Below are 12,820 nucleotides of genomic sequence, written 5' to 3' on the forward strand. Positions count from 1 at the left end.
TTTTCAATATGATTAATCCTATTTTCTTTATTGTCTATACTCAAAGGTAATGGTAAATCTGAATTTTTTTTCATTTATTACTTTAAAAAATGTGTTGTGCTGGGGCTGGGAATGTAGCTTAGTTAGAGTGCTTGCCTAGCATGCATGAAGCCCTCGGTTCGATTGCTCAGTACTACATAAACACAAAAACCCAGAAGTGGCTCAAGTGGTAGAGTGCTAGCCCTGAACAAAAAGAATCTCAGGGACAGTGCCTAAGCCCTGCGTTCAAGGCCCAGGACTGGCAAAAAAAAAAAAAAAAAGATGTGTTGTGCTTTCTTGCCACTTTAGCCTTCCTTTTTTTAACATCATAAACCTTTTATAAAGTAACACATATAAAAGTACATAAAATATACACGTACAGCTTAATGTATATGATGAATACACATGGTAGGTAGCACAGTCAATACTATATTCCCCCCAAAGCCCTTCTTGTTGCCTACATATATCTATTTTAGGGAGAAAGTAAAGAAAAACTCACAGGATTTTTTAGATCAGACTATAAATTCATATGGGTAATCCTAGGCAGGTAAAAAGAAGCACTAAGATGTGTATATTTCTGTCTATGAGTATGTATTAGGGCATGTCCACATCTGTGCCTACCCAGGCCACAGCACTGTTTTCAAACAATCTTAAAAGGTGGTGTAAAGCTAAGTACTGGTGGCTCATACCTGTAATTCTAGCTATCTAACTCAGGCTCAGAACCGAGGAACATAGTTCAAAGCTAGCTTAGGCAGGAAAGTCTGTGAGACTCTTATCTCCAATTAACCACCAAAAAGCTACAAGTGGAGCTTAACTCAAGTGGGAGAGCTTTCGCCTGTGACAAAAACACTTAGGGGAAAAGCCCAGGTCCTGAGGTCAAGCCCCAGAACCAGCAAAAAGAACCACAAAAACAAAGTGTAAATCTGTATTTCTAATGGTAAACATCTTAAAAAATAATAGGCATGTTTTTACTAAACAGACACAGTACCCTGCTACTCTAGGCTTAAATCAAACCAAATAGGAAATCACATGATTTGTATAAAAAATGATACAAATCATACAAATGCTTCATCACCATTGTGGACAGAAAAGATATTTTAAGTGAAAAGTTGGCATTATGGGATTGCACAATTCCAGCCATCCAATAAGCTTATTCCACTCAACCAGAATAGGGGTTCTCTCTGCTCACAGCAGGCATCCAACAGGGTAGCACATATATGCTCTCTGAGTGAGAAAGCAACACCTTCTCACATACAACCCCCTGGAGAGAGATGGGGAAGGGGAGGGGGAGGACTTTACACCTGCAAACTCCTAGCTATCAGCACTAGGGTTGGGAAAAACAGCACATAATTTTTTAAAAAGAAGAGGGTAAAAAAGGTTTCTTGATGAAGCTAGTAGCTTCAAATAATCTTCTCAAGCCATGTCCCTGGACTTCCTTAGGAGAATAGTTAAGTACAATAATTCAATAGCTACTCTTGTCTTCCTGATGGACTTTTCTCAAGCCCTAATGACTGCCTAAGTAAACTGCTCAAAAGGGCAGCTGTCAGAATTTTTATTCCTCTTGGTAGAAAAATAGTATTAAGCACCAAGTGTTGTCATATTAATTAAGGCATCTCAACTTCAAGGCACATCTGTCTCTGGGCCTTTGGATAATCAAAATGACCACTAAAAATAGAACAGCAGTATCTCTAGTGGGGCAGATCTAAGCCACCCTGATCCTAGGAGATTCCTCTAAGATGTGACCTGGGATACATTTGTGTTTTGCAGCACTATTGAATATCCATCTGAATGCAGCCATATGTTTTCAGTTTTTACTTCATGTCCCACTGAGGTTAGGAGGCAAAAGTAATAAACATAAGTCTTGGCCCACAGTAAAAACATATAGTTAACTAACCAACTGACAGGTATGGTGGGAATGAAAATGGCTCCTGAGTCTAAAAGGGATGGATCCAGAAAATTAAAGAGTTAATTATATCTTAAGTTTCTTTTTTTCTAATTTCCCCATTACCAGAAGTCGGCCAGTTCTGTCAAGATGCCCAGGCTATGTGGCAGTGGTGTCAAAGGCTGGCATTTGCTCCAAGGCACCACCATCTGCAGTAGCACAACATTTTGTCTCCGGAAAATAAACACATCTGCCTTTGTCAGTATCCTCCCACTGTGCCACCCATCTGGAGCAGGTGAGCTGGAAGGCAAGCCTGGGCATGGACAGGATGGGGTGAGCAAGGAAGATGAGGCCTCAAGGGAGATGGCACATAGAGGAAGAAGGCAATGAGTGCTGTGTCATGTCATATCCTGCTAACCACTTTGATAAAAAGCCTATGAAATGACACCTCTTGTGGATATTTTAATCCCATATATCAAATGGCTGGTCATGTTTAGGGGACAAGATCTGCAACGTCAAGATTTCACTTGGGGCATCAGCTAACAAGGTCATATGGCCCCAATGATATCAATAAACAGATAATATTTTTTGTGACAACCATCTAAAGCATGAAGAAAATAACTATAGTGCAGAATACAACAGTCAAAGCAACAGGATCTTTTTATAAGACAGGTATGCACTATTACATATGCACACCACTATCAATATCAAAAATAGGATAATTTTTGATTCAGGGCTAGGACAATTCAATGCTAGGACAAGCCATGTCCACTTCTAGAAATAACTAATACCTGAAGTTCTTTCCTGTTTCTCTCACTGAAAAAATAAATCCAAGTCTAGTTATGGTCATGTCAGCAGGTCTTTATTTTTGTTTTTCATGATGTTGAAGACTGAAACTAGGCATTGTGTATGTTAAGCCCCTGTTCAAGGGACCTAAACCATTGGGTAATACCTCCTTTGGTCACCACTGGGTGCTATCTGAGGACTGAAAGAAACCATAAAATCCTGTAGTCAAGCTGGGCACCGGTAGCTCACGCCTCTAATCCTAGATATTCAGGAGGCTGAGATCTGAGGATCTTGGTTCAAAGCCAGTCTGGGCAGGAAAAGTCCGTGAAACTTTTTTAAAAATTTTGTTTGTTTGTTTGTTTGTGCCAGCACTGGGGCTTAAACTCAGGGTCTCCTGCTCTTGCTTGGCTTTTTATTTTTTATTTTTTTTGGGTCTAGTCGTGGGCCTGAACTCTGGGCCTGGGCACTCTCCCTTAGCTCTTCACCTCAAGGCTAGCGCTCTACCATTGAGCCACCTTCCCAGGCCCCGTGAAACTCTTATCTCCAATAAACCACCAGAAAACTGGAACTGGCACTGTGGCTCAAATGATAGAACACTAGCCTTGTGTTGAAGAGCTCAGGGACATTGCCCAGGCCAAGAGTTCAAGCCCCACCAAAAAAAAAAAAAAAATTCTGCAGTCAGCCAGACACCAGTGCTTCACATTTGTAATCCTAGCTATTTAGGAGACTTGAGATTCAAGGATGGAGGCCCAAAGCCAGCCCAGGTAGATAAATCTGAGAGATTCTTATCTCAATTAACCAGCAGAGAGCCAGAAGTGCAAGTGTAGCTCAAGTGGTAGAACACCAGCCTTGAGTGATAAGCAAGAGAGAGGTCCAGAGTACAAGCCCCAGTACTGGCATGAAAATAAATAAATAAAATCCTACAGTCAATTACTTTCTTCCTCTGAGTTTGTTTCTTTCTTTCTTTTTTTTTTTTTTGTGGGTAGTGGGGTTTGAACTCGGGGCTTGGGCGCTATCTCTGAACCTTTTCACTCAAGGCTAGTGCTCTATCACTTTGAGCCACAGTGCCATTTCCAGTTCTCTAGTGGTTAATTGGAAATAAGAGTCTCATGGACGCTGTCTGGGCTGGCTTTGAACTGTGATCTCAGCCTCCTGAGTAGCTAGGATTACAGGCATGAGCCACTGTTGCTCAGTTTTCTGAGTTTTTCAACTAACTCACAGCAGAGTTAATACGAAACATCCTAGAGCAAGGCATTCAATTATTTGTAGTTTTAAGGTATGATAGTTTTTAAGCTACCATTTGAGATGGTGAATCTACCTTTACAAATAAAATATTACATGCAATTCCTGAATATAAAAGATAAAAGCAGGGTGGGAGGGTGGCTCAGTGGTAGAGTACTTGCCTTGCATGCATGAGGCCCTGGGTTCGATTCCTCAGCACCACATAAAAAGAAAAAGCCGGAAGTGGCGCTGTGGCTCAAGTGGTAGCACTAGCCTTGAGCTGCAAAGCTGAGGGACAGCGCCTAGGCCCAGAGTTCAGGACTCAAGACAGTAAAAAAAAAAAAAAAAAGATAAAAGCACAGTTGATATACATGAAGTAGAGCTAAAGCTTCACTATACTGGTCTTTCTAGGTGAGAATCTAAAGACAGCTTTGAAGTATAAGGTGTGAAAACCACTATATAAGCTGGGTATTTTTTCCAATTCATTATTTCTACTGCTTCTTTGCAAAGCATTTGGATGGCCTTATTAACAAACTAAGTTACCAATAGCTCATAAAGCATTTCAGAAAAGGTTCTATGAAAACACTTTGGCCAACGAGTAGTAGTAAAGCCTTAAAGATGCTATATTGTAGAGTTTAGCACCCTACCTACACCCTGGCACAGAATTCCACATTCCCTAAGGACTTCAGAGTTGGCTGGTTTCCACCTCAGTCTTCATATATATAAAATGGAAATGGTGAATGTGTAATAGATCATTTCAAATGGGCTACGCCAAAATTGCCACAATTAACTCCAAGAAATAGACCCATTATTCATTATGCTCCCTCTTTTTCCCATTAACCAAACAAGAATTTAAGCACATAGGCTTTGAGCAGTTTCTAAGTCATTACAAAGTTTTCAAAATAATCCTGTTGAAGCTCAAAAAACAGTTCTTAATAATAGGAGAAGTTATGCCACTTAAATACTATTTTCCAGGGAGGTATCATTTATTCACTCCAACTATTATTTTCTGCAAAATTACACAAACATTAGGTACCGACAGAGGGATACTGAAACCAAGCTTTTGCTTAAAGGAATCTCACAAATACTTGGAAAATGGGGAGTTGAACACATAACAGAAGTTGAACTAACCCCTTTTCTGTTTCTGGAGGCCTAACTCAATCAACTTCAATGTACACAAACACTTAAATAAAAAACTAACATGAAGGATTTTGAACATTTTCACTTTTTAAAACCTTAATAACATTCCCTTCCAGTGTACAAAAGCATGGTAATATTCTCTATGGTATATGTGGTACTAACTGGATATTTATTCAGTAAATATTGGCTGAAAATCAACAATGGACATATATTCATAGCTCATTTATATAATTCTATGTCTGAATCTTAAGTTTAATAGAAATGGACATGTCACCTGGGTGCTGGTGGCTCAACCTATAATCCTAGCTACTCAGGAGGCTGAGATCTGAGGATCATGGTTCAAAGCCAGCCCAGGCAAGGAAAGTCCCTGAGACTCTTGTCTCCAATCTCCAATAAACCACTAGAAAACCGGAAGTGGCACTGTGGCTCAAGCGGTAGAGCGCTCGCCTTGAGTCAAAGAGCTGAAGGATAGTACCCAAGTCCAGAGTTCAAGCCCCACGACCGATGAAAAAAGAAAAAAGAAATGAACATTTTCAGGATCCTCTAAGGGCACAAACATACTTGTATATCAGTTGAGTAACTGAAGAACAAAACAGCATTAAAGTATTTGAAGTCAGAATCTTAGCTTTATGTGTTAGCGCATGCCAGTAATTGGTCTGGAACTCAAGGCTTTTGTTTTTGCTTAGCTTTTTCACTCAAGGCTCGAACTCCACTACATAATCCATACCTCTACTTTCTGCTTATTAAAATTGGAAATAAAAGTCTCTCAGATTTATCTGCATAGAAGGTTTTAAACCTTGATCTTCTTTTAGATCTTAGCCTACTGAATTGCTAAGGACTACAGATGTGACCCATTCATGCCTTTTATAATTTATTCACCTATGCCTTTGGATACATTTACTTGGATACATTAATAGGAAAAAGTAACTTCTCTATGAACCAGCTTATAACTCAAATGGTTAAATACATATGTGTCTACTTAGGTAGAGACATATGTAAATGTTTAGAATAACACTAAGAAAACTTTCTGTGACAGTGAAAATATACTATGTTTGTGGATGTCCAGTATTATAGCTGCTGAGCACTTAAAATGTGACTGGGTATAGTGATATATATCTGTAATATCAGCACTCAAAAGGCTAAGTCAGAAAGGTTCCAAGTTTGAGACCAGACTGGGCTACAATAGACAAACAGTCTCAAAACCCTAAAATAAGAATCTAAACAGTAGATGGGGGCTGGTACTGGGAGAATAGTAGCTTAGTGTAAGACTATATGCTTATCATATCATGTGTGACTTTTGGTTCACATCTCAACATGGAAAAGAAAAGAAATGCAGGTTTCTCATTCAAGAAAGTCTAGGAGACCTTTTTGGACTTTAATTCAAATTAAATCTGACCTTAAATAGCCCTATATGCTAGTGACTACCATATGGACTGTAGATAAATCCTAACAACATAAAAAATGTTCAGTGTTAATTTATTTTCCTCTTACTGGTACTAATTTTTAAAATTTTTCAATTTACTAGGAGCTCAGCTCAACTAAAACAGAACAGAGTACCAGTGGCTCCCACCTGTAATCCTAGCTACTCAAGAGGCTGAGATCTGAGGAGCACGATTCAAAGCCAGCCCCAACAGTAAAGTCTGTGAGACTCATCTCCAATTAACTACCAGAAAACCAGAAATGGAGCTGTGGTTTAAAGTGGCAGAGCACTAGCCTTGAGTATAAAAGCTCAGGGACAGCATCCGTATTCTGAGTTCAAGCCTCATGACCAACAATAAATACATACATAAACACAACAAAATAGGACAACAGAGAGTCTAATACGAAGCTAACCTGTAACCATTAAATTACTTCTTTAATCAAACTATAGCAATAGCATCATAAAAACAAACACCATTTTTTAATTTTTATTTTGTCTGTCATGAGTCCTGAACTGTGGATCTGGGCACTGTCCCTCAGCTCTTCAGCTCAAGGCTAGTGCTCTACAACTTGAGCCACAGTGCCACTTCTGGCTTTTTCTGCTTATGTGGTGCTGAGGAATTGAACCCAGGGCCTCGTGCATGCAAGGCAAGCATTCTACTACTAAGCCACCTTCCCAGTTCCTCAAACACCATTTATTAATCATTAGAATTTGTCCAACGACATATAGCTGGCAAATATTAGCAAATATCCGATCCTCACAATGCTCTCAACCACAATTGCCTGCATCTTAATAAATCAGTTTCTGTAAGATTCTTCACATACAAGCTGGGCGCTGGTGGCTCACGCCTGTAATCCTAGCTACTCAGGAGGCTGAGATCTGAGGATCGCGGTTCAAAGCCAGCCCGGGCAGGAGAGACCGTGAGACTCCTCTCTCCAATAAACCACCAGAAAACCGGAAGTGGCGCTGTAGCTCAAGTGGTAGAGTGCTCGCCTTGAGCTGAAGAGCTGAGGGACAGCGCTCAGGCCCAGAGTTCAAGCCCCACGACCGACAAAAAAAAAAAAAAAAGATTCTTCACATACTCAGTGGTAAGTAAATGTTCACTCAACCCTAAAACATACATACAGCAGTTGGAAATCAGACAAAAGTTATGCATGGTCACCAGCTAACCCAAAGTAAGTCACATCTACCAACTGATAGAACCATGTAAATACACCAAAATTAATGCCTGTAATTGTTAGGAAGACAAAAGTATCATAACCCTTTTTCCCAGAATAAAATAATGCAAGAATAAATTCATATTTTAGAACTAAATATATTTTGATAAGAGAGTAGAAGAACAAAGACTGGATCTTTACTAGAAGCAAGGAGAGGAAGTCAGTGTTCACTAGAGCCCTATGTCACTGTCTAGAGGGATATTTACTTGTTAAAACATCAAACATTTCTGCTAGAAGATTAACGGGATTCACTGCATTTGCATCAAGCGCACTGCAACTCTTATCTCAATTCTAAAAGGAGCTTAATTAATTCTCTTAATGTCTGCAGCATTTAGTGAAATGTCTTATTGTGCCCAAAGCTGAAATTCAGTTTGGTCTGGTAAGGCAGAAGAATATTTTATACAAGGAGCCATGACATACTCCTTACTATCATGGAAACTTTTGGGTGGCAGGAAAACCAATTATCTGACCTATTTTCCTCTCAAGAAGGAGTAGACATGAAAAGACCAAAGATTTTTCATTCAGATCAAAACATGTATAAATTTGTCTCAATCTGTCACATCTGTAGCTTCTATAGTCCTAAAAGATAATTTACTGAGAAGTCTAGAATTAGGCACTGGAAAACAAACTGCTTTAAAGACTTGTGGTAAAGCTTGGCACTATAATTCTCATTGTTCAAGGGCTTAAATCTGAGGATTGCGATTCGAAGCCAGCCCTGAGACTCTTATCTCCAATTCATCATCAAAAAACCTGGAAGTAGAGCTGTGGTTCAAGTGGTAAGAGTAACTAGCCTTGAGCAAAATAGCTCAGGGACAGTGCCCAGGCCCCGAGTTCAAGCCCAGGACCAGAATAGCCACACACAATTTTTTTGTAGTAATGAGCTGGGAACATGGCTCAAGTGGTAGTCTGAGTTCAAACTCCAATACCACCACCATCAAAAAAGAAAATCTAGGGGCTGGGAAGATAGCTCAGTGGTAGAGTGCTTGCCTTGCATGCATGAAGGTTCGATTCCTCAGAACCACATAAGCAGAAAAAGCCAGAAGTGGCGCTGTGGCTCCAGTGGTAGAACACTAGCCTTGAGCTGAAGAGCTGAGGGACAGTGCCCAGGCCCAGAGTTGAGGCCCCACAACTGACAAAAATAAAAATAAAAAAAATAAAAAATCTTTTGAGGTGCTTATCTCCAATTAACCAGCAAGAAGTGGACATATGACTCAAGTGGTAAAGCACCAGCCATGAGTGAAAAAGATAAGTTTAAGAAAGTGAGGCACTGAACTCAAACCTTATACTGGCATGTCGTACATGCATGTGTGCACACACACAACCCTCACAAATTACATATAACTCAGATTTGCTTTATTTTTCTTTGGGAGGGGGTAGTACTTGGGGTTTGAACTCAGGACTTGGTGCTTGCTAGGCAAGTAATCCTACATACTGAGTCATGCTGTCTACCCTATAACTCAGTTTAAGCAAGAGATGAAATAAAAAAAGAGCACTACCGAAGAACCAAGGAGCTGATAGAACGCAAAACAGTCAAATAATTATGGTTTCGTTATTGCAGGTTTGTCTGACCTGATGTATGCCCTCAACTAGTCTCTTTACCACCTTCTGCCTTTCATTATATGAGCGATAGAGAATTAACTTCTATCTGTCTCAGTGGAATATTGAGTAGATTAAATCATTACACAAAATGCTTTGGGCAAAAGTCATATGAATGTTAAATATTATGATTTACAAGCATTCATTTTCCTAGCACTCCTGTGGGGTTGGGAAGTTACCTAGATTTCATAGATGAGTAAACATGCACAGAGGGTAAGGTCATATGGTAAGGCTCTATTTACTTAGTCCCTATGGGAAAGGAATAATTCATACCCTTAGCAATCATTTGAACTTTCTTAGCATATCCTATACAATCTTTAATAATTCCAATCTTTTTTTAACATGCTGTCAATGTAACTGAATTCTATGATAAAATAAGCTTAGAATAAGTGAAAGTAATCCTTGTGTGGGGGCAAAAATAGTCATAAAAAAACACAAATAATTTTAGGATAAAAATTGTATTATTTGCCTCTACTACCATGTAGGGATAATCAACCATAGGAATTATGAAAAAGCAGTTCACTATGAGAAACTTTCAAAACATTTTTGGCTGTTTCCTACAAAATTAAAAATACTCTAATATATGGACTAGCAATCATACTCCGTTGTTATTTTACCCAGAGATGCTGAAGAAATATTTTCAAACAAAAACTTAAATATGGATGTTTACACACTTCTAGTTGGAAGCAACCAAGATGACCTTCAGTAGGTGAATAGATAAAGAAACTAACCACAGTGCCTCTAGAGGTATTATTCAGCAATAAAAATAAATGAATTGTTAAGCCATAAGTAACACGGAGGCAGTGGATGTGTGGCTTGGCTGACTATGTATTTAGTTATATATAATTATATATTGTTTATAAAGTCATTCCTGGTAGTTTCTTCTTAACTTTTGTGAGCCTAAAGTTGTTCTTAAAAGACTTAATAATTTTTAAAGTCACAAACTTTCATCTTAAAATATGTCTCAACCAATAAAAGAAAATTTTTTTGAGACTGGGTCTCACTGAATGGCTCATGGCTCAGGATGACCTGGAACCTACTATGTAGGCCCAGATATCCCTGAATTCTCAATTCTCCTGCTTCCGCTTCCTAAGTGCTGGTACTATAGGCATGTAGCATCCAGTCCAGCTCCTAACCAAATTCTTTGGGAAAATAGATTTGCCTTCTGGGCTTTAATTAACTACAGTGCCAAGCAGAAAACAAATCTAAAGAGACTAAAAATGGCATAAATAGCAATGAGAACGGTTCAGGAAAGTCCCACAGGGCAAAAATATTGCTCATGACTAATAGAACTATAAAAGAAGCACAAAAAACCTTTCTGCTCATATCTAAGACTGATAGATATATTGCTTACCCGACTCCGGAGATAGTCAGCCAGATTTCGACGTGTGAAATTAGCTGCCGCTGTAGGAGATAATTCATACCCTGGCATAAGAGATACAAGAATGAAACTTAAAATGAAGAAGAAATAAAGTACCCAAATCTTTTCCCCCCCACAGGATCTCTCTGTACAATATAGGATATCCTTGAACTTGAAATTATCTTGCCTTGGTTGTCTGAGTACTGTATTAAAAGTATGCATCAATAGCCAGTATCACTATGCTTTTGTGTGGGCGAGAGGGGCAGTACTGGAGTTTGAACTCGGGACCTCATATTTGCTAGGCAGACACTCTGAATTACACTTTCAAACCTTTTTTTTTTTGGTTGGTCGTGGGGCCTGAACTCTGGGCCTGGGCGCTGTCCCTCAGCTCTTCAGCTCAAGGCTAGTGTTCTACCACTTGAGCCACAGCGCCACTTCTGGCTTTTTTCTGCTTATGTGGAGGAATTGAACCCAGGGCCTCATGCATGTGAGGCAATAACACAACTGAGCTAACTTCCCAGACCCCAAACTTTTTTTTCTTGCTGGCCATTTTTGAGATAAAGCCTTGTTTTCTGCCCTGGTGTGTACCTGGGTTGCAATCTACCTAGTTTAGGTTTCTTGTTATAGCTAGGGTAACAGGCATGTGCTACCATGCTCAACTCTTAGTTCAGAAAGTGTCTTACTAATTTTTCTTCCACGCATGGCTTTGAAAAATGATCCTCCTAGTCTGATTCCCAAGTAGATTTAAGTAGATTTATAGATGTGAGCCATCAGCACCTGGCTCCTTATGGCTCTTAAAGTCCATTATCTTTTGTGATATATGTCCAGTTTGAAGGGGTACAATCCTACTTCTAGTCCCTATCTTCATGCAACAGCTATGAAATAGTTTATTAGTCCTGACCACAGATAGAATCAGGATGACTGTTCTATGGTTGCATCAAATTCAGAGACTTAGTTAGGCTATTCATTCACTAACACAATGAGGTTTCCTTTCAAAGAGATACAAACACACAGGTGTTGAAAAAAAGAAAGAAATATTAAGATGCCAATTGCTGTAAGTTTATTTTAAAAGGATGTTAGAAGAGAGACTGGAAGTTAGGATAGTCTCAGAGTTATACTTTATATAAAATATAACTTAAGTATAATATGATTTTCAAAAGTCCAAGACACAGAGAAAGTTTTCCATCACTGTACTTTTTTTTTTGGTCATGGGGCTCGAACTCCGGGCCTGGGCATTGTCCCTCAGCTCATCAGCTCAAGGCTAGTGCTCTACCACTTCAGCCACAGCACCACTTCCACATCTACAAGTCAGTAGATTTACATGGAAAATGACACAAAGCCTTGTCATTAAGTTATTCCCTGCAACATTTCAAGCCCTATCGTCAGAGTGAAACTTAAGTTTAACAGGGTCAATGCTGGATGTTTTCACGCTTATTAGGGCATATTAAATCATAATGAGAGCAACCCTAAACACCATGAATATTGCTCAGTCCTCCATCTAATCTCCCAAATGTTACTAAGGATTTGATAGTTATCTTAAAGGCAGAAAGTCTGAAGCCTGATTATCTGTATAAACACTTTTCTCCTTCATGCCCTTATTTATACTCACATTATTGTCTGACTGTGATAGTAGGAATTGAATCCAGGACCTGGTACACGCAAATATTTTACTGCTTGGGGCTGGGAAGGTGGCTCAGTGGTAGAGCGTTTACCTTGCATGCATGAGGCCCTGGGTTCGATTCCTCAGCACCACATAAGCAAAAAGAAAAAAGCCAGAAGTGGCGCTGTGGCTCAAGTGGTAGAGCGCTTGCCTTGTGCTGAAGAGCTGAGAGACAGCACCCAGGCCCAAAGTTCAGGCCCCACAACCGGACCCCCCCCAAAAAATACTTTACTGCTGAGCCATATCCATACCCATTGTTTAGTTCCTTAATATGCATAAGAATTACTATAGAGGACCTTACAGTTAACTTAAAGGCCATTAAGGGCAATTTTAAACTAACACAATTTTACTTTTAGGCACTGACCTTAAACCTAAACCCCCCCCTTTTTTTTTTGGGTCCAGTCGTGGGGCCTGAACTCTGGGCCTGGGCACTGTCCCTCAGCTCTTTTAACTCAAGGCTAGCGCTCTACCACTTGAGCCACAGCGCCACTTCCGGCTTTTTTCTTTTTGCTTATGTGGT

At 39.6% G+C, this 12,820-nt stretch overlaps 1 protein-coding gene across 1 annotated transcript in view; it reads right to left on the reverse strand.

The window, feature by feature from the left end:
- Psmb2 (proteasome 20S subunit beta 2) overlaps positions 1–12,820 on the reverse strand; it is a 41,305-nt gene that overhangs the window by 18,408 nt on the left and 10,077 nt on the right. Inside the window, exon 3 of the mRNA XM_070009011.1 lies at positions 10,635–10,705. Within this exon, the coding sequence (XP_069865112.1) occupies positions 10,635–10,705 (71 nt within the window). The remainder of the gene's footprint in view (positions 1–10,634; positions 10,706–12,820) is intronic.

Source organism: Dipodomys merriami, unplaced genomic scaffold (genome assembly GCF_024711535.1).
Source record: "Dipodomys merriami isolate MVZ:Mamm:240054 unplaced genomic scaffold, mDipMer1.0.p SCAF_71, whole genome shotgun sequence".
Classification (NCBI taxonomy): Eukaryota; Metazoa; Chordata; class Mammalia; order Rodentia; family Heteromyidae; genus Dipodomys; species Dipodomys merriami.